Source organism: Agelaius phoeniceus, chromosome 20 (assembly GCF_051311805.1).
Source record: "Agelaius phoeniceus isolate bAgePho1 chromosome 20, bAgePho1.hap1, whole genome shotgun sequence".
Lineage (NCBI taxonomy): Eukaryota > Metazoa > Chordata > Aves > Passeriformes > Icteridae > Agelaius > Agelaius phoeniceus.
In genome coordinates this window covers 9,446,378-9,468,617 of record NC_135284.1, presented here as the reverse complement: position 1 = coordinate 9,468,617, position 22,240 = coordinate 9,446,378, and the positions used below count along the sequence as shown (strand labels likewise).

The 22,240-nt window shown below is 46.7% G+C and overlaps 1 protein-coding gene across 6 annotated transcripts in view; it reads right to left on the bottom strand.

Moving 5' to 3' along the window:
• AUTS2 (activator of transcription and developmental regulator AUTS2) overlaps positions 1-22,240 on the bottom strand; it is an 807,993-nt gene that overhangs the window by 581,597 nt on the left and 204,156 nt on the right. For 4 of the 6 annotated variants that reach the window (XM_077188843.1, XM_077188841.1, XM_077188846.1 and 1 more), the window contains exon 2: positions 4,727-4,990. In XM_077188843.1, the coding sequence (XP_077044958.1) occupies positions 4,727-4,990 (264 nt within the window). The remainder of the gene's footprint in view (positions 1-4,726; positions 4,991-22,240) is intronic. The other 2 variants (XM_077188845.1, XM_077188847.1) reach the window with 1 other exon arrangement.

Genomic DNA, 22,240 nt, shown 5'->3' with positions numbered 1-22,240 from the left:
TCACACTGCACAAACATATCCCCATTTCATCCCTTGCCCAGAGCTCCAGTAGGGAGTCCAAGAAATGAAACATTTCTGTGGCTGCGTATGGTCTTCGTAGCTGCTGCTGCTCTCCCAGAGCCCACCCACAACTTCATTTTCAATTAGCAGCTCTTCGAAAAGTAGTAATGAAAGCAGTTGCTAAAGAGCACTCAGATGTCATTGAGAGCCTGCAAACCCAAACTGTAAATAGCACATTGTAAATCGCTTGTCAGCACAGCGAGCTCTCGCCGGGATCACAGTGCCGGTGACAATGCGGCCCATCTGCTGCGCTCCCCGCGCCGTGCGGGGCAGCCCGGAGCCCTGGGCAGCGGGGCTGGCAGCGCCGGGGATGGGAGCGGCGGGGCTGGGAGCTGCAGCAGGCACCCTGGATGCAGGGAGCTGCACCAGGCACCCTGGGCAACAGGGCTGGGAGCTGCACCAGGCACCCTGGGCAACAGGGCTGGGAGCTGCACCAACTGCCCTGGCTGCAGGGCTGGGAGCTGCAGGGCTGGGAGCTGCAGCAGGCACCCTGGATGCAGGGCTGGGAGCTGCACCAGGCACCCTGGGCAACAGGGCTGAGACCTGCACCAACTGCCCTGGCTGCAGGGCTGGGAGCTGCGAGGCTGGGAGCTGCAGCAGGCACCCTGGATGCTCGGAGCTGCAGCAGGCACCCTGAATGCTGGGAACTGCAGCAGGCACCCTGGATGCTGGGAGCTGCAGCAGCACTCTGGGCAGCAGGGCTGGGAGCTGCACCAGGCACCCCGGATGCAGGGCTGGGTACTGCACCAGGCACCCTGGATGCAAGGCTGGGAGCTGCAGCAGGCACTCTGGGCAGCAGGGCTGAAGCTGCAGCAGGCACCCTGGATGCTGGGAGCTGCAGCAGCACTCTGGGCAGCAGGGCTGAAGCTGCAGCAGGCACCCTGGTTGCTGGGAGCTGCAGCAGGCACCCTGGATGCTGGGAGCTGCACTAGCCACCCTGGATCTGGGAGCTGCAGCAGGCACCCTGTGCAGCAGGGCTGAAGCTGCAGCAGGCACCCTGGATGCAAGGCTGGGAGCTGCAGCAGCACCCTGGGCAGCAGGGCTGAAGCTGCAGCAGGCACCCTGGCCCAGGACAGGCTCAGCCACACGGGTGTTTCCCCCTCTGCAGCGCTGCTTTGCTGCACTGAGGCTCACGAGCACCTCTGCAGCAGGGGACGAGAGTGCTGGCACTGCATCACCACAGAACCACATGGTGCTCTCGAGTGGGGATGGCAGGGGACAATGATGGCTGTCCACATCAGCCACACAAAGGCTCAGCAGTCTCAAATTTAGGATGTGTAGATTGAGGGTGAGACTGCCAAGGGAATCGTGGACTTGATTCTGAGATGGAACAGCTGCAGCACTCCCCTCCCTCCCCTTTAATTGATTCATGTAATGGACCACGAGGTGAAAGCCAGTGGTTTATAACACCTGTAGCTGGGGACTGCCAGAGTCAGCAGGGTATCTTCTGCTGCTGTTCTTGCCATTTTGCCTTTATCTCATTATAATTTACCTCCCAATTCATTTCTCCATCATGAGTTTTCTTCCCTCTATTTATCATCCGCCTCCTATTTATTACCAGTTGTCTCCTTCTCTGCACTCCTGCAGTATCTGGGATTGGGATTTGATATTCTGGAAGCGTTTCTGGACTCAGGTGGTGAAGGCAGAGCCCAGCAGCTGCTGGCTCTTGTGCACACATGAGCCAGCCAAGGCACTCCTTGCCCTACACACACAGGGCTGCTTTAGAAGCATATCCAGAGATGATCCTCTTCTGCAAGAAGATGCAAGGACCTCCCACCAGATGAAGAAAAACAGAGAAGGAAATGGTGGAGGTAGCACGAGTCAGTGTCTTCTGCTCCTTTCAAATCACACACCCACTGAACAAAGAGAAATGATCCTTCCCCCTCATTATCAAAATACTCTCAACACTCCTTCTGCCCTGAAAGCTCATTGTTTCCTGGTATGCCCCACTGTGCTCAGACCTCGAGGAATAAAATCTCATTAAAACCCATTTAAAAATGTTTGCCACCCTTTTACTACTTTAAAAATGTTCACTTTAAGATTTCCAAATGATTTTTACAGAAAGCACATAAAAACATGCCATCACCAATTAACGTAAAGGAAATTAAATTTAAAAAGCTGGAGAAATATTCTGATGAGTCTTATGTTTGCTTAACGCCAACTAAAATTTCCTTGAGGCATTTAATAAGTACATTTATAAAAGCTCACAAAGCAGAGTTCAAAAGTCTTCTTGCTAGTAAAATATGAGCCTTAATTAACCTACAGTTTCACATTTTCTGGATTTCAATAAACCTGTAGGCATTTCAGCAGAGCTGGATAAATACCTGCATGAATACTGCAAGGATTTTCTCTGAAAACTAATTAGCAATGCTTTCAATAGCTGACTTCAACTTAATCTGTTTGACAAGGGAGCTTCAAACCCTAAATCCTGCAGTGAGAGTTACTTCCAGCAGATAACAGATTTCACAGGAAAGTATATCCAACAGGACTGTTAACCACTGGAGAAACTATGAGTGAGCTCTCCAGGTATGAAATGTTTCCCAGCAAGGACAGGCTGCAGCCAAGGTCTTATGCCAGCACAGGAATGCAAGTGACAGCTCTGAGATTGCATCCTGCAATCCAGTTACAGTAACCACAGGTGACAGTCCAGGATTCCCCCAGGGACAGGACAGGAAGGATAAATTGTTTGTATATCAAATATAAAGCCCTAATATAGCAAGGACACTGTATACATGCAGAAGCCTCCTGAACTTTAGGAGAGGGCACTCCTGCTGTGTCACACACAAAGCACAGTGGCCCCAGCTCTTGGTCACTGCTGTCAGAGAAGGCTGACAAGCAAATCTACTTCCCCTTCAGGAGCCCAGGGATTCAGTGGGATGGACCTGGGTGGGGAAAGCAGCCCAAGGTGTGCAGCCTAGAGTCTCCTGAGGAGGAAGAGTGTAACATGATCAGAAAAAAAACCATGCTCAGAACTTAACAATCTCCTCCTGCTTTTGTGCTCTTCACTGTTTGTCTTGAAAGAGGTCAGAAAATGCTTACCCAAAACACTTTGTATTTTTATGCATGTCTTTCCAAAGAACTCTGCAGTCTTTTCCATGACATCTTTTTTCCATGTTAAGTGCCAAAGCTGTATGTGTTTGTCAGCACCTAAACTGTTCATAAGACTTGAATGTTCTTATCTGAGAAGCTCTACCCTACCAAATGTATTACATTTATATTGAGCAAGATACTTTCTTTCCTCTCAGTCTTATGCCTTAGGAATTAGGCAGAGTACTCAGATTTATCAGCTCAAAGGAAAAGCATTTTCCATGACATTTGTCAACTCAATACCTTCCAAGCCAATGCATATTCATTCCCAAAACCACAACCTCACAAATCATCTCCATCAGCAGGATGGGCAATTTCCTTCACACATGAAATTCTGGGCAGAAAGGTTCCACCTGGCATTAGGTCCCACTAGGAGAGTTCTCAGAGCACACAATCAGTCTGACAGACCAAAACAGAGCCCACAGAGGTGAACACAGGAAACAGTCAAGGAAACACAGCAACCTTCAATATCTTCTGGTAATGGAATCATTGCATCTGCTATCCTGAAGAATTTTCCCCACCTTCCTTTGAAATACCAAGTAAAATTAAATCAGAAGAAACACCTTTAACAGCTGATAGTGTGGAACAGGCATTTTACAATTTCTTTGCTCTGCTAAAGAACTGTATAATCTCTTACTATATTCCTATATACAGCTTAACATATAGGCTTCAAAATTATCATGAAAACCTATTTCTTCCCAGCTTCTCTAACTCTGCATATCAAAATTGAATACAACTCAGCACACTTGTCATCTCCAATGTTCCTTCCTTCTCCCTGAACTCACAAAATGAGAAGCAGTGAATTCTCACTATTTGCTACAAGTTTCTCTGCAAAGCAAGGTTTGGTCTGCACTAAACAAGGATGAAAACTGATTCCATGAATATCAACCATCCCCATTAAACGTTTAAATTTTGGTTCAAGAGTCATTAATATCACTCAAATACAGGCAAAAGCTGACCTAGTCCCTATTACTATGTACTATCATCAGCATCATAGAAATCACACTTGTCACACTTTCTTCCTTAAAAAGCACAACAAACACAACACTGCACAGTCATGAAGACAAATCCAATGTTTTCAGCCTGCAGCTTTGCAATCCTGGCTGTTGCCTGCTCACTCCCACCACAGCTGGGAAGGCAGACATTCTTGCTCAGGGTGGGTGATCAGTAACCCAGGGGAGCAGACACCAGCACCACTGACACCTCACAAACGAGCTCCTCACACTCTAATCAGCTTTGCCCTGATTAACAGCTGCCCTTCTTGCAATTGCCTCACCTCACCCTGGGTGTTCAGAGGGCTCTCTACAGTGTACAAAGCCTGAAGACAAGAAGGTCTTTAGAGGACAAAATTGGCCTTGCACCCACAGAGACACCTCATTTGTTTGCCCTGACAGTCTCACAGCCAGCCTGTGGAAAGCTCTTCTCACTTTTACACCTTTATTAATCAGATGCACCACTTGCTCTCCCATTTCAGTGGTAGGACACTGCACCACGTCGCAGCCAAGAGCTCAAAACCGAAACAACCACAAAAGCATTAAAATAAACAACCCCACAAAATGAGAAATTGGCTTCTACATACCATGAACCAACGGGCAGAGCCCTCCCTCCCCGCAGAAGGGAACTTGTCTCCCACCTGTCTGAGGCCCTTGGGTAACTTCTTCCTTTTCCCAAGGTGCTGGCACAGGTTTCGGTCATTTTCCCGGTCCGAGCTGTACTGGTGGTGGTGGAGCCTGTTCTTTTTTGGAAGGTATGACAGCCCATTGGTAAGTGCTTCCCTTTTCTTCTTGGCTAGAGGATTCTGTCGCTTCTCCACACGTTCCTGAGGTTTCAGAGCTATGTCCTTCTGCAGAGGGAGGAGAAAAACACCGTGGTCAAACAACAGCCCTGGTTTGGTTGCAGGTGTCCTCAAAGCACTCTCAGGGCAATGCTGCAGTCACCAGAAAAGGAACAAACCCACCCTTCACTGATGTCCTCTGAATCAAAAGACAGGAAAATGCTAAATAAAATTGGCAGGATGAAGTGAATGCATGGAAGGAGACACATCCCCCTTGAGACTTCATACAGCCAACCTCAATTCTCATAAGCATCTCATGTATCAAGAGAGCACACTTTTAGAAGGCAGCATTTGTTTATCATGCTTAAATTAACAATCTGCTTTGATCTAAACAATGCTTGACTTTTCAATATTTATTCTTATTATTTCTTGTATTTGAGAAGCCAAGGCACGAGCTGACCTAAATCCAATTAGGGCCAATGAATCTCCATTGACTTCAGGGCATGCTTCCCTCAAGCCTGACTTAAGCAGTAGATTTCCAAGTCTCAGGGAGAGGGGTGAAAAGTGCATGAAAAAAGCAACTTGTATTTGAAAACTTTGTCACTGACCCTTTAACCCCCAGAATCAATGTCTGTCTATAAAAATACTCCACTCCTGTAACACAATTGTGAGTTGTGTCATTTAGCCCACAGCTGTTTTCTTACAAATAACCTGCAACACACAGAATCCCTATTTTCATTTCAGATAAATGCTACTTGAAACAAATCTTTTTCAACAGCACAGAATTACAGGCAGAGGAAGAGGAGGCTGGAGAATTCATTAGGAGAGAAGAATGAGAAGCTATTGAGAGGATGTTAATTACAGTGCAGATTCTGCATCCAATAAATGCAATGTGCAGAGTCACATCCACTCCTGGAGCTGCCCAGTGGGTCTGGTGCTGCCCTGGGAGGGGAGGTGGCTGAAGCAGGGCTGTGCTCTCAGCACTCTCTGCTAACGTGCCTGGCTTGGGCCAGAAGCTTCCATGCCCACCACAAGGTGCTGGGTAATCTTGTGAGCCTTTCAGCTGTTGTTTACAGTCACTTAATATTATAACTGACAGCAGGAAGGGCTATTGGGCCCTGTGTCACATAAAGACTGAGGCTCAGGAGAATATAATTCAAATTATGGCACCTTTTTATGCAAAAAACATGCCTAAAGGCAAAAAGCAGTTTGGCTTTAATTAAAGACTGCTCCCTAAATGACTCTCTAAAACACAAGAGCTTCACAAAATTCATAACTGAAACCAATGAGATGATTAATTAAACTGAAGACAGTCACTGTTCAAATTTGATATTTAGCAAAGGGAATGATTTTACAGGCATTAAAGATAAGAGTAATGAACAGAAGCCATAAGACATTTTTTCTACCTTTTCTTCACCTAAGACACCACAGAACTTTTGCCAGGGTTTTTCTTCACAGTGGAATTCCTATCCAAAATGTCAGGAGCCTTGTCCAACCTCATGAAAGAGAATTGGAGCATCCTTAGCCACAACACAGTAATTTAAGAAACCTCCAGTGTCTGCTCACTGGTCCCTCCCTGCCCCTACTGAGAAAGAGCTCAGGGTTAGCACTGATCTTCCTAAAATGCTTTGGGATCTCCTTGTGCACAAGCAGAGGGATCCTGTGGAGCTGCCCAAGGAAATTAAAAGCAGGAACAACCCTTTTTTGCTCAGCACACCTTCTGCCTCCCTCCCTGTTTAGCTGCACACTATAAATGCAGGCAGGCAAATTCTCAAGTGCAGTAATCACTTCACCAGTGCTCCCCATCAACAGCTTTGTAAAACTACAGTATCCACAAACACCCCTGGACCTCCTGGACAGCAAGGGCAGGTTATAAAACAGCAGATATTTTATGTTAGAACTGATTTGTAACTTTGGATAGCTATCATGATGCTGACCATTCTTTTTTTCAGCATAAAAAAAAATTCCAGTGTTTTATGAGTAGAACATTATACCAGCAAAGACTTCTGTTAAAACACAGAGCTCATGTTTGTAGACATAAATACTATTCAAGAGGATTTACTGTAAATGTGAAAGGCTGAAGGAGTGAACAAAGGAGAAACTTTCTGGAGAAAAAAAAAATTCTTCTAATGACTAAGTAGCTTTTGTGGGATTTTTCTCCCAGCTGTGAGTGATCTAAATGAAACAGTGGCAAGCTTCCAGAAGCTTATAAAATGTCTAAAGGGGCCAGGCAGTTCCATCAAGAAATAACTGGTCCTATTAGCTTTAAGGGGGTGGGAGATGGGTCAGACTCAGGAGATCACTGAGGATGTACCTGGGATGACCCTTGCTCCACACAACTGCACGAGGCTTCACAAATGGCCAGAAACACCTAAAGAACCTGGAGCCCAGGAGAGCTGGCAGGAAGGAATCTGCTCACACACCCGTGGCAAGATGAGGGACACCAAATGCACAAAGCCTTCCCCAGCCTGGAGGGAAAGGCACCTCCCAAGGCAGAAGGAAGCACTGGCAGGAGTGTTCAAAGTTCAGGAATGTTCCTCTTCTGCTCAAAGCAAAAAGACACCAAGGAGCTCCAGATGTGCCTGGCTTGTGAAAGGGACCTTAAATCCTGTTTGGTGGGTGGGCTTGCTGTGAAATTTAGCCATAAGGATTGGTGTTTAGACAGCCCTGTTCCTCCAGAAGAGCTGTCTGCTTTTCACCAGCTGACACTACAGAGCTCTGGGGATCAAACCCCTTGGGAGGGACCTGTGGGGTTGAGCCTCTCATGGATTTCAACAGAGACACGACTTGGCCTGAAAATAAATGTGTGCATAGAAATGTGTGTTAAATTGTGTTAAATAATTCTTTATCTGCAGACTAGATGAGGATATGCAAGAGGACATGGTAAAAGAATAAAACTTAGACACAGGTGGACAAGATGCATTAAAAGTAGCTTGAATAGAGCTCTCCCAGGATGTTCTCCTGGTGTTTGAGGTGGAAACTGCCTGGGATTTACCCCCAGCTGGGGTCAAAGTACAAATCAAAAACGGGACAGGACTGCTGGGAACGTGCCTTGAGCTGTTTGATTTTCCAGCATCAGCCTCATTCCATGGTTATGGCAATGGGAAGATGCCAGCAGCTCACATCCCAGGCAGTTCTTGGTCTTGAGACCAAGAACTCAATTTTACAACTCACTTTATAAGTTTTTTGACCAATCACACAAAGCAAGAGCACATTGACAGTAGTTCTATCCAACCACTATAAGCACAGGTACCTTTGGTTAAACAATGCTTGCTTATTTCAAATAAAATACCTGCTTGTGAGCCTTTAAACACAATGCACAGAGCTCCACTATTAAGCTTAGAACTCCCTAATATCTCACTAGATAAACTTCTCTGCAGCTTAGAGAGTTATTCTAGAGAAACATTAATACACAGACCATTGTTCCATTTGTCCTTACTTTTCTACTCTTTCATAATTTTTCTGCTGACCAATCTCATGGCTGCTGCACCAATCCCAGTTCTGCTGTCTCTGGGGCTGCCTTCTGCAGCTTTCCCAAACCCCTCTGATTTGATGGATTCCCCCAGGCTTGTCTCAGGTTCTGCCCCGTGGAGCCCCCAGGCTCTGTGGAGGCAGGGCTTGGCTGGGAACCACAGCCCTGCATAAATCACTTCCCCACTTCTGCCCTTTCTCCCTCTTCCCATTTTTATCTCTGCCTTGTTTAGATAGGACAATAGCTGTACCATGCCGTGTGCTAGTACATTAGCCAGCACAATCTTAATTACAGTCTTCAGGCATCATCATGATTAGAGTAATAAGCTGTAATTACTCTAAGGTGACAGGACTGCACAGACCTTATCTACATAGATAAGAAGATGTAGCAATATTTCATGTCGAGACAGATTTTTCAGCACTACCCAAGGAGTGGATTCAGCCTGAGCAGAGCCCATGAACACTTTCAGTCTCTAATGGAGGTTTTTCTCCTCTCCTGCCAGCATACAAGCTCACACATTATTCAGTAAATCCTACAAACATATTAGGCACAGTTTAAAACCTTCTCTTTCAGAGATATCTTTCATCAGTAAAGTGCCTTAAGTGTATCAGGAAGGTGACTTAAATGTATAAATATGTAATTACACGCAATTCAGTACTAAAGTGCATTAATATTTATGAGTGTACTGTATAATCTAAAAAAATTTCCATTTGTTTTATTTCTATTGGGCACATTAATCAGGCTGATGGTGCTGTGGGTGCCCTGGCAGGGAGGGGCCTGTGGTGCTGAGCTGGCTCCTGCCTGGCAGGGCACTGCAATCACCTGGCTCTGGTCAGCACCCACAGCCTCAGCACAGCCGTGCCCCAGCCCAGGGAGAGAAGCAGCCCCAGACCATCAATGATCTGCCTCCACCAGACCATTGCTCATGGGAGGAGCCTTGAAGGACACACTGTATTCTCATCAGGTCTCTCAGGGAGCTGTGCCTCATTTATTTCAGCAAAGTCCATCTTCTTGCTACATAAAATGACAACTCCCTGATTAAACATCAAACCCTCAGTGGCAGCAGAGCAGGGCTTTGTGGGGTGCACTCAGCACTCCCTTGGACCCCCAGAGCCAGCCCATCTCTGGCCTTCCTTCCCACCCCTGCCCTCTGACAACACCTTAAAAACTGAATGGGAGCAACTGCATGGGAATAATTGCATGGGAATAACTGCATGGGAGCAGCTGCACGGGAACAGCTGCATGGGAACAACTGCATGGGAGCAACTGCATGGGAACAGCTGCATGGGAATGAACAACTGCATGGGAACAGCTGCATGGGAACAGCTGCATGGGAATGAACAACTGCATGGGAACAGCTGCATGGGAATCACTGCATGGGAACAGCTGCATGGGAACAGCTGCATGGGAACATCTGCATGGGAACAATTGCATGGGAATAACTGCATGGGAATAATTGTATGGGAACAGCTGCAAGGGAACAACTGCATGGGAACAGCTGCAAGGGAACAACTGCATGGGAACAGCTGCATGGGAATGAACAACTGCATGGGAATGAACAGCTGCATGGGAACAGCTGCATGGGAACAACTGCATGGGAATGAACCACTGCATGGGAATGAACCACTGCATGGGAACAGCTGCATGGGAACAGCTGCATGGGAACAACTGCATGGGAACAGCTGCATGGGAACAGCTGCATGGGAATCACTGCATGGGTACAACTGCATGGGAACAACTGCATGGGAACAACTGCATGGGAACAGCTGCACGGGAACAGCTGCACGGGAGCAGCTGCACGGGAACAGCTGCATGGGAACAGCTGCATGGGAACAGCTGCATGGGAACAGCTGCACGGGGACAGCTGCACGGGAACAGCTGCATGGGAATGAACAACTGCATGGGAACAGCTGCATGGGAACAGCTGCACGGGAACAGCTGCACGGGAACAGCTGCATGGGAACAATGTTCCACTCCTTATTACAGGATTTTTCTCTGGGAATGCTGGATGAAAACCAACACTGTAAGCACGGTGTGTAGCAAATACACTGCTGTAGAAATTTCCCTGGATGAACATTTCAGGTGCTGCTCAGGGATTTCAAGCCTTGACCTTTCCAAACCATCCTTGTGGATTATCACTACTACAATTCCAATGTTGTAAAAACTTATTTTCTGAATTTGCACTGAACGTGACCTCAGTAAAATACAACATTTAAAAACTAATTATTAAAAACAGGAGCAGTTTACACTGCAGTGCTAGTTAAACCAAATTACAGTTCTAACAGTCTACAACTATATTCCAATTATTTGCTCCTCAGGTTCTTGCTAAAGTCTTTTGCAGCTTTATATCAGAGCCCAACAATTTATCCTTCACTCCAAGAATAAATTATAAAGAAATTAGACATTTTTTAAACATCAAACAGTTATGAACTACCAGTGTAATACTCCACTTTAAACACAGTATTTAGAAAATCAAGCTTGAACAGTCTGCCCTGTTCACTACTCAGACATGCAAAGGTCTGTGCCAAACAGAACTGTAAGAAAGGAACTTCTGGAGCCTTTCAAGGTACAAACAATTCACATTTGATGGGGGACACTAGTGCAGAAGGGAGAAGCTAATTAAGGGAAAGAAAATACATTTTCAGTAGCTACAAAAGTCGATTTGGAATTCTTTCCCAGTTTCATCCCGAGCCTGCTGTCAGCTGCAGCAGCTCTGAGGGATGGGATGGACATGGGGGAAGTAAAAACAGCCAAAGGGAACAGCAGAGAACCAGAAACCATGGCAGAACCACCCCACATTGACCCCCTGCACTGGGTACAGAGGGTCAGCTTGCAAGAAATTAGGATTCCTGCAGGGTACAGCTGAGAGAAACCCTACAGCTTGGCCAGCACAGAATCCCAGAAGGGTTTGGCTTGGAAGGGACCTTAAAACACATCCCATCCCACCCCTGCCATGGCAGGGACACCTCCCACTGCCCCAGGCTGCTCCCAGCCCTGTCCAGCCTGGCCTTGGGCACTGCCAGGGATCCAGGGGCATCTCCCTCACAGGGGAGGATCACACACATAGCTGAGAATCCAGGACAGCAACACACAAAAACTGAACCCAAACCTGCACAAACCCAACCCAAACCTGCACAAACCCAACCCAAACCTCCACAAAATGAACCCAAACCTGCACAAACCCAACCCAAACCTGCACAACCCAGCCCAAACCTGCACAAATCAACCCTAAACCCAACCCAAAGCTCCACAAAATGAACCCAAACCTGCACAAATCAACCCTAAACCCAACCCAAAGCTCCACAAAATGAACCCAAACCTGCACAAACCCAACCCAAACCTGCACAAATCAACCCCAAACCCAACCCAAACCTGCACAAACACTGCTAATCTGGGTACCCAATTTGCCATCATATCTTGGCACTCCCCATCAACTCCTTCTGTGTTTCTGTTACACTGGAGAATTTTTACAGCTGATGGATGAAAATGTCCCTAATCTTCAATACCTCTCTCATGTTTTATGCTTTGCTGTATTTCCAGCAGAAACAAGATGTAAAGGTCTGAAAATAATGCACTGACCAGTCCTTCTAATCAAAACCAGAAAATAAAATGAGATGCTTGTTATAACCATTAATTTACTTCTAGATAAAATAGTTAAATGTACTGTGTATTCTTCTGATGAATGACTAGGTTCTCAGAAGCATTTATCTACGGGGAAAAAATTGCAAACACTCCTAAAATAACACCAGGGGAAAAGGAAAGCAGGTGTAAAGCATAATGCAGAAGAGAAAAGGATTCTCAGTGTCACTGTTATGGTATTTTAAAAGACAAGGGACTGGTGAAGAGAGGTGTGATGTCAGCTATATTAGGTGCAGTAGCCCATACATTAATCCCAGCAATTCCTTCAAGGCACAAGACCTCCACAGAAAGGTTTAATCTTGTTTTGTTTGCTTTGATTGCAAAAAGTTGCAATCCATTGCCTCCTGCATCTCTCTGGAATCTGAAAACAAAGTGGTTCGGTGTTGTGCAGCAGAGGGGATGAAAGGCAGTGCCAGGCTGGGGGTGCTGGATGGGTGCAGAGGAAGGAAAACAACAGCAGAGCAAGTTGCTGTCTGCTCCAGATATGTTGTGTGAAAGCCCTTCTGTGGCAAAGAGATTGCTTTGATTTTTCATCCCAAAACCATTTGTTAACAATAGCATTGATAAACAGAAGGTGCCTTTTCAGCTCCTGATTTAAACTGCACACAGAAATACATTAAGGCAACATTATTGAGGTTACAAAGTCAAGGGCTTGGAAGTTATGAAAAGCCAGGATTAAGGCTGCAGCCACCACCTTAATTCAGGCCTCTTGTGCATGCATGCCAAGATACAATCTTTAATTACATGATCCCATGCTCCTATTTCCCTACACAGAATGGAAGGTGTTCAGCTAATGAGCAACCACTCAGGATTTTGTTTGCTCCTCTTTGTCCAGAGTGTGGACCTAGGCCTTGTTTACTGGCACTCCATTCACAGCCCCTCTGAATGCACAATGATTAATTTCCTCAAGGGCTTTTCTGTACAGCTCCTCCTGATAGCATCAGATAGATGCTCAACAAATACCAACGGCCCATTTTACACTTGTTTTGCCAAAGGTATTTCACTATTCCCATTTTATAGGTGGCAATAACAGTCCTGACATGTTCAGGTCAGAAACATCTGCTAATTTTAAACATTCATTGGGAAACACCTGAGATTTGATTTTTCAGAGAACTTGGCTCCTCTGAGCACTTTCTCTAATGAAGCACAGCCTTCATTGATTTCAGCAGCTGAGCACTCCTGAAAATTGGGCTTTAGTGAGCACCCTGTGTTATAAGGATACAGGAAGAATTGTTCCTGAAATAATGTGGTGCCATGGCCCCCTCAATGCCCCACAGCAAAGACAAGCTGGAGGTGGAGGAAATCTAAGACTGGTGCCAGCTGTTGAGCTGGTAAAATCTGGTGTCATACATGGAGATGAGCATCAGAGCAATTGATTGCTATTCATTTATTTCATGTTTTTCAGACATGACCTGGTATTCTCAGCCGTGTCAGCCCCTCCCTGCTCTGTTTGTCACTCCAATACTGTGCCAGAACATGTTACACTTGTGCAGAACAGTCCAGAAACTGCTGGAGCCTGTGCAGCCTGAGTTAGCAAAAACCTCACCTTGGAGCCAATGCAGAGGAAGTGCTGAGCAATGCCAGCCTCCACTGCAGAGCATGAAGTGTTTTTCTTGAAGCTGCCTGGCTTTGTGGAAGGCAAAGTACACACAGTTGGCTCTGCTCTGCCTGGTTCAGCCAGAAGCCTGTGAGCTCCTGCCAGAGGATCCTGAAGCTCTGGCTCCAGCCAGCTTCTGCCAGCCTCAAAGTCCCAGTGTGTTTTCTCTAGAGACTTTTCTGGGTCTAACACAAATTGCCAGCAAAGCCCAAGGTTTTGTCTTTGCTGCAGATTTGACTCAGTGACCTCCAGCACACCTGGGGCTGCCTTTTGAGGCTGAAACTGTGACAGGGGTCTGAGGATGAGGGAAGAGATGAGGATCTGACTCCATGATTCAGAAGGCTGATTTATTATTTTATGATATATATTATATTAAAAGTATACTAAAAGAATAGAAGAAAGGATTTCATCTGAAGGCTAGCTAAGAATAGAAAAGGAATGGAATGATAACAAAGGCTTGTGGCTTGGACAGAGAGTCTGAGCCAGCTGGGCTGTGATTGGCCATTAATCAGAAACAACCACATGAGCCCAATCCCAGATGCACCTGTTGCATTCCACAGCAGCAGATAACCATTGGTTACATTTTGTTCCTGAGGCCTCTCAGCTTCTCAGGAGGTAAAATCCTAAGGAAAGGATTTTCATGAAAGATGTCTGAGACACTGAAACAGCAGCGAGACCTGGCCTGTCCCTGTCCCTGCTGACACCATCTCAGCCAGGCTCTCTCAACTCCTCCTGCAAACTCTGCAGTGCCCTTTGGGGGGTGCCTGCTGTCCCTGCCCCTCCAGGCTGGGATCTGGCAGAGCAGCCAGGGCTCCCCTCCAGCCCATCCCTGCTCCCTGGGCACGACTGAGCAGATCCGGCCCCAGCTCTGAGTCCAACACCACAGCTCCAAACCCCTGCATCCCCCCATGCTCCACCCAGCTGAGAGCCCCCAGGCTGTCCCCAGCCCCTGCAGCCAGGGGAGATGGATTCCCACTGCCCTGGGCTTATCTCACTGTGCTGTGCCTTAAATAAATGTGCCTGACTTACCCTGTAAGCAGCAGGGCCACGTGCTATATTTATTTTCTTTGTTTGAGGAATGAAAAGAAATAGAAAAGAGATATGGAGAGGAGTCCCTAGGGATGCTCCTTCTAAATCTCCATGCCAGGGAAGAGGGCTCCAGTTCTCCTGCCGTGCTCAGTTGGGATCAGGGGTAAGGCAGAGGGAGGAGCACTGCAGCAGTGCTGAGTTTGCTTGTCCCCTGTGCTGTGACACAGCAGGGCGTCACAGATCTGAGCAGCCAGCCCTGCCCTGTCCCTGGCTGTCCAGCCTGGCACAGCACTGCCCTGATCTGGGGCAGCAGCACATCCCCCTGGGCTGGGACTGGCACTCCCACTGCTGTCCTTGCCTCAGGTCACAGCAGGGCCAGCAATATTTATCCTAGGGAAAGGGGATGGGCATGTGTTGGGGAAGATGAAACAGGAAAGCCTTATAAATATGATTGCCTGGCAAGGATTTTGAGAATATGGAAACTATAAGTGAGATTGAAATGAAAGCAAGCTTTGAGATCCCTCAGTTACTGAACAACTGGAAAACAATGGTGTGGCCAGCTGAAGGTGATCCCCTTTTGATGGAACAACACCCTCTGCTTGCAGACAGGCCCGAGGGGCAGAGCAGACCCTACACCTTGGCAGAAGGGGCCCAAAGAGGACTTTTTAGGGTTTAAAATGTACCACAGGATGGTAATGTAATGATTCTTATAGGCTGTATGGAAATGCTATAGGATTTGTATCTTGTACTAGATTGGTCAGTGAGAATGAGAATATTCAATACAGAAGAAGATTTATTGTATTGTAACGGGAACCTCGCTCTCTTAGCTCCTGCCCCTCTTACTCTCTTACCCCTTTTACTCTCTACCCTCTTTACTTCTCTCAGTCCTGCTCTGAGCTGTGGCTGGCAGCTCCCAGCAGGGCCCTGCCCCCAGGCCCTTTGCAATAAACCCCAAGTTCCAGCCCTGGTTCCAGAGATCTCTGCTCTCCCTCCATCCCCACCATCCTGCCCCAATGCTCTGACAGTCATGGTGGGGAGAACCCAGCTGAACACTTTTCAACAACCACACAGAATAATAAGAAACACAAATATTTCAGTATGTCTAGATAATTGAGCAACTCCTCAGTTCTACACCAAAACTTCTGGATTTTTATTTCTTTACACAGTTTTCTTAATTTTCACTTTTTTTCTCATTTAGAACGGAAAAAAATATTTTAAAATTTTAAACTTTATCCCAAAAATAAATTTTTTGTACATTTGTATCTGTAGTTATACAGTATTTGCATTTACTGATCAAAACACGCATTCCAGGAGATTTCACTGGAGGGAAATAAAATTCCACTGCAGGAGCAGCTGGCACAAAGCTGGCTGAGTGTTGCTCTGGGCTCCTCCACCCTCCACACACATTGTGTTCTCTGAATAATTCAAACAGCACTTTGGTTGGCAGGCCACAGACCCAGGCAAGGAGTTAGTGGGCCAATAAATTTTACATTTAAAGGGTATCCCCCTTATCTTAGGGTTGCAATAAACGCATGTGGGCTTAGACAGCTCTCATCCCTGCCATCCCTGCATGGGAAACAGATGACTTCAGCCTGGCACCACTCCTTAGCACAGCACTCAGCAGTCATCACAAATGTACTGTGGTTTGTAAATGGAATCAGACCCCTGCATTCCTTGTCTTGTGGGAAGATGTGCAGCACCAGGAAAGTCCAGAGCATTCCAAAGGCCTTGGGATGCTCCCTACAATCTCCTGGCCACACTGAGCTGGGACACACCTGGCTTTGCTGCCCTGCCAGCCTTGGGGCTGGATGAGAACACCTGGAGTGGAGACAGAGACACCACCCTGAGCCAGCCCAGGTCAAAACAGGGAGGAAACTGCTGTAGGGAGAGATGGGAACATCCCTGCCATGGCTGGGAACATCCCTGCTGTGGTGGGGACACCTCTGCCATGGCTGGAAACGTCCCTGCCATGGCTGGGAACATCCCTGCCATGGATGGAGACACCTCTGCCATGGCTGGAAACGTCCCTGCCATGGCTGGGAACATCCCTGCTGTGGATGGGGACACCTCTGCCGTGGATGGAAACGTCCCTTCCATGGCTGGGAACATCCCTGCTGTGGTGGGGACACCTCTGCCATGGATGGAAATGTCCCTGCCGTGGATGGGAACATCCCTGCTGTGGATGGGGACACCTCTGCCGTGGATGGGAACGTCCCTGCCGTGGATGGGAACGTCCCTGCTGTGGATGGAGACACCTCTGCCACGGCTGGAAACGTCCCTGCCATGGCTGGGAACATCCCTGCCATGGATGGGAACATCCCTGCCATGGATGGGGACACCTCTGCTGTGGATGGGAACGTCCCTGCCGTGGATGGGAACGTCCCTGCCGTGGATGGGAACGTCCCTGCCGTGGATGGGAACGTCCCTGCTGTGTTTGGGAAAGTCCCTGCCGTGGATGGAGACACCTCTGCCATGGCTGGAAACGTCCCTGCCATGGCTGGGAACATCCCTGCTGTGGATGGAAACGTCCCTGCCATGCACTTCTGCACCCCACAGGCACCTTACAGCCCCACAGGGAACCCAGAGCATCCCTCTGCACAGCCAGGCCAGCAGGACAGAGAATGCAGGAATGAGCAAGGGAAAGGACAGAATTAGCAGAAGCACTCATGCACTGTGCCAGGTGGTGTGATCCATGAGTAATCCAACCTGCAGATTTTTTCACCCAACAAAAAAATCTCCACATAATAATGGGTTGTAATTATTGAGCCTTAAGAGAAAGTTAAACTATTTTAAAACAACTCTTTTCATCGGATATGTCAAGAATTTGAACTACTCAGCACAGGAGCTTTTCTAAGCTCTAACTATCTCTTATTCCTCTGGATTTTCTTTTTTTTTTCCTCTAGGAACTCCCTGACTCTACCACTGTTTTGGCTTGTGGCATACAGCCAAAAAAGACTGATGAGGAAGGATTTTAAAGAGAAAGAACAGTAACTAGAAAACAAGGAGAGAGAAAGAGAGCTCAGCTAGGACCTGAGGACTGCAACATTTTAGGTGAGCTTGGCAATATTCCTCATTAGGAAAAGGATCAGAACCTTTTTGCAATTAGAGGAAAAAAAGAAACAATGGTTCAGCTTCCCATCTGCAAATGAAACCACCTTCTAGCATTCAGGCTGGAAAAAACCAGTAAAGAACAAAAGTCTAAGGAACAGAGCAATATGTAACCTTTCCATTTGCTGGCTTATTCTTCCCCAAGGAAAGAGATACAGTGAAGATAAATTTGATGATCAAAAAACCAGAGGGATTACACTCTTGTACGGTGCTGATCACTGGCAAATCCCCCTCTCTGCAGTTCAGAAGCATAGCTTAGCATAACAGACAAGATTTATCATTGCCTTGTCCTTCCACCACTTACAAAGAGACCGAAGTTGCTCCTGTCTCGAGAGTCCTCACTCATGTACAGGAGGAAATAAACACCAGAACTGTTCTGCTGTGCCCCTGTGCCCAACACAGAGCCCAGACCCTGGGAAATGCCACATTTTCACCTCTATTTCTGCACTGCTGTGAAGGCATCACATCCTGGCTTCAACTCTGGGCTCAGTGGATGCTCCACAGTCTTTGTGGGATCACCCAAAACTCACCAGGAACACACTTACAGTTCCTAGGAGCTGAAACAGATACCTCCTTCCATTTGCATGTAGAATACAGAGCCTCCAGTTAACTGGGCACAGAGCACAGCATGAATAAATAAACAGAGAAAACCAGAGCTGGCTGCTTTCTCCAGTTGTATCTCAGGGCACAGACCCTGCAAAGCCACCTCACACACCAGAGAAAAAGAGAATTTCCTTCACTGTGGCTGAAAACAATGTCTTCTGCAAATATTCAAGGTATTTTGTAGACAGATCTTTTAAAACTGAAGGGTCATCTAATATTCAGGGCTATTTAGTGGCTGGAAAAGCAATTACTGTAATATTTCTTGTTTATAGCCACCTAGAAGCTACAAATGTAACTTGGTAGGGATGCACAGTCAGGGGATTTGCTTCCAAAGCAGAACATCTCAAGTCAAGAGCTTTGCTAATGCCTGCAGCAAACTTGCAAGGAGTTACAAAAGCTGTGAATCACATCACTTCAGCAGCACTTAGAGTCAAACCCCACCTCATGGCACGGCTGCCTGCTCTGAACTCTTCGTGCTGTAGGAAACATCCCAGCTCCTGTCTCTCTGTAAAACTTGCCTGGAGCAGGAACAGATAAAGCTCTGCAATGATCTCTCCAGAGCCACAGAATGTGTTAAGGAGAATAAGAACCATGAGCAGGAAATCAGCCTGCACTGGGAAGGAAACCTTTCCTAGGAAAGATTTGTTTTTTCTAAGCTGCTTGTAGGGGCTGGTATCCAAATTTCTCCTGTCTGACCTCAGCAGCACTTGTGCCCTGCCAGGCACAGGATTAGAGCTGGCTGGACTGGGAAGGTAAATGATGAATGTGGGGGCCTGGAGGTGGGTGTGGGAATTCCTGATCTCCCCCAGTGCTCCCTGTGACCTGCAGCACTCAGCTAAGCCCCTGACCACAAAGAAGGTATTCAGGGGCCTAAAACTATTTAATTCCCATTGACTGCCTCTCCAAAGGAAATAAATGGCTCCATGAATTTGGGCCTTCAGCCCTCCCATGCAGCAGAGCTCATCTGTGAAATGGAAGTACAACCACATCCTATTGCATCTGTGCTTTGCAGTGCTAAATCCTGGGAGAGGTGAATGGAGCAGCCCCCCAGGAACAGCTGCACCCCAGCATGGAGAGCACTGCAGGCTGCTCCTGGGGGCTCCTGGCACATCTCCCTCCTCCTGGAGCCAGAGCCCCTTGGACAGGGGACAGAAGATACCAGCTGCACCCCACAAGGCACATGAGGGCTTGCAGTGCCCCTTTCTTTATTTTGGGAACAGCAGCAAAGCCAATCTCTCCTCTTCCAAACCCCTGCAGCCCTTCAGCTTCATCAGGCCAGGCCACCACAGCCAGGCTGTTCCTGGGTCCCCTCCCTGCCTCCTGCCAAGCAGGGGCTTCTTGCACCTCCCTCATTCTCCCCCAGATGATGTGCAGGGTGGGAAATGTCCTCTGTACCTTCTCCACCATCCTTAAGGGAAGAGATGAGCATCACTGCTGTCACCCAGCCATGTCTGGGTACGTGGCTTGGCTTTCTCCTGTTCCTCCCACACTGCCAGGCTCCCTGCATGCAGAGGGAGCACAGCACTTCCCTCCCCACTTCTCCACCCAATGTTGTACCTCATGTAACGTGGACACTCCTTAGAAAAGGAGTTCAGGACAGAAAATCCAAACCAGCACTTCAAAAGGACACCCAAGTCTGCAGCTTTATTCTGAGGTGAAAATGACCTCAAACCCCTGGACTAAACAAATGCCTGGGGTGAAAAAGATGGAATAAATTAAAGGATATAATTATGGCTGGGAAACGAGAGAGGGAGGTTGCTCAATAGGATGAAAGAGGGATTTGAGGAATAAGAAATGAAAGGAGGTGTCAGCTTGAATCAGCCAGGTTGAAAACTGCTGCTGATTTTGACTGACATACTGAGACTTTCCAATTGCAAACTCTTTCTCTAATAAGCTGCAAATTCATCTCTACACTTTCACTTTGATCTTAATGCAAATATTTTATAATGGACACATTTAATGATTTTCAGGTGCTTATTGGTTCTATCAGAGTTGATACTGGAATCAATCTCCTCTTTTAGAAAGCTTGGGTTAATGGCAAAGTTTATTAAACTGCATGCAGTCATTCAGAGAAGATCAATAGAGACATGATTACAGAGCAACCAGAGGATTAAACATGAGATTTATCACAAAATTAAACTGAATTAAACGTTCTCTGATAGCACTTGAAATGCTGTCAATACCCTTAACTGATAATCTATGCTTTCTGTGTTTACTTAGCAGGCAGCAGGGAAGTCTGACTCGAGGAAATGACTGTGATGTAAAATCTGCAAAGATTTGCTGAGAGCATTAAACCTCACCTAGAAAACCATTATTTCTTCCTGTTGGAAGAGCAAAAGCATTTGGCTTCTTTGCCCATTTCCTCTTCAAGGGAGAGGAGGATGCAGCCCTCTCCCATATCACACTTTGCAATCTCCTTCCCAGGGCCATTATAGGATGCACAGGACACTAAAGGATCCCACACAGGGTTACCATGAAATATTTTATGGTTTCCTGCTGTGGCAGTTTTTACCTCATTCAGAATTAATTTTGAGTTCTCGATGACCTTATTAAAACTTATTCCACACACTGAGAAATTTGCAGCCTTGCTGCTTCTCCTTTCCCTCTGCTTGGCCCAGCCACCCCCAGGTTCTTACACTCACACCTCCTCCTCCTCTCTGATGTTCTCTGCCAAAAGAATTCAACTCCAAAGCATCAAAAACAAACAACAAAACTCAAAAAAAAGCCCCAACAAAAAAGCCCCCAAACAAACAAAAACCTAAAACCCCCCTCATTAAAAAAAAAAAAAAAAAAAAAAAAGAACAACCAAAAAAGAACCCCTAACAAACCCCCAGGTGCACCAACAACACAGTAACACAGTACCACTGTCCTAGGAAACAGAAAAGGAAGTCCAGGGGATAAAAATCAGGCCAGTTTTACAGAGAGGATCTAAATGCAGACCCTATTATTTGAGATGAGATCTGCCCCTGCAAGGAACAGGAATTTCCCAGCCCCTGCTGTGCCCTGAGCTCTGTTATCACAATCACAGAGATATTTCCATCTGCTCTGGGGTGACTGTGGCTGGCCTGGCTGCAGGACCAAAACCTCAGCAGGAGAGAAGGGAGGAGCAGGAGAGCCTGAGCACACAAGAGACCAAATGCAGAGCAATAACCCATCACAAGCACAGCTTTGACAAGGTTTGATCATGGCTCCGTGGGTTTCCAAAATGGTCACAACACACAAATTCTACTGAAGAGTTCCTTTAAATGTAATGTTTGTGTTCAACAAGCAAGCAGGAGGAGGGATGGCAGCTTCCCAGCATTTTTCCATCACACTTTTCAGAGAAAGTCTGAATCCCACCACAGCCCCCACCAAAAGCTTAATAAACCTTGATAAAATACCTCAAAGGAAATGTGACCATCCAACAGCAAATAAATTACCCAAAACAAAACCCATCAAAAAAGCCCTCATCAACCATCATGAATTGAATTTTTACTGACTCAGAGGGGCTTAGCTGCCTTCTAAACAGGCTCAGCTATCCCCAGTGTACTTTGCAAAATTCAATCCAGTAATCCAATCCCAGATGCATTATGTGAAATCTTATTTCTCCAAGCTCTAGAAAAGAACAAGCAAAAAGGAAGGCTTTAGGAACATTAATTTGCCAATAAATACTCACTGAGCCAATTTTGCCTTTACTGCTTTTTGGAGGAAAATAAAAGGAAAAAAAATCCCAAAACACAAACTGCTGTCCGAGTACTACATTCCTTTATTAAAACTTCACTTGTGGATAGAAAAAACACCATGGAGCACATACCCTAAAATTAGCCCAGCATGTGCTGCCCCAATAAACAAATCCTTGGAAACTAGATTAGCATCATTCCCAGTAGGCTTC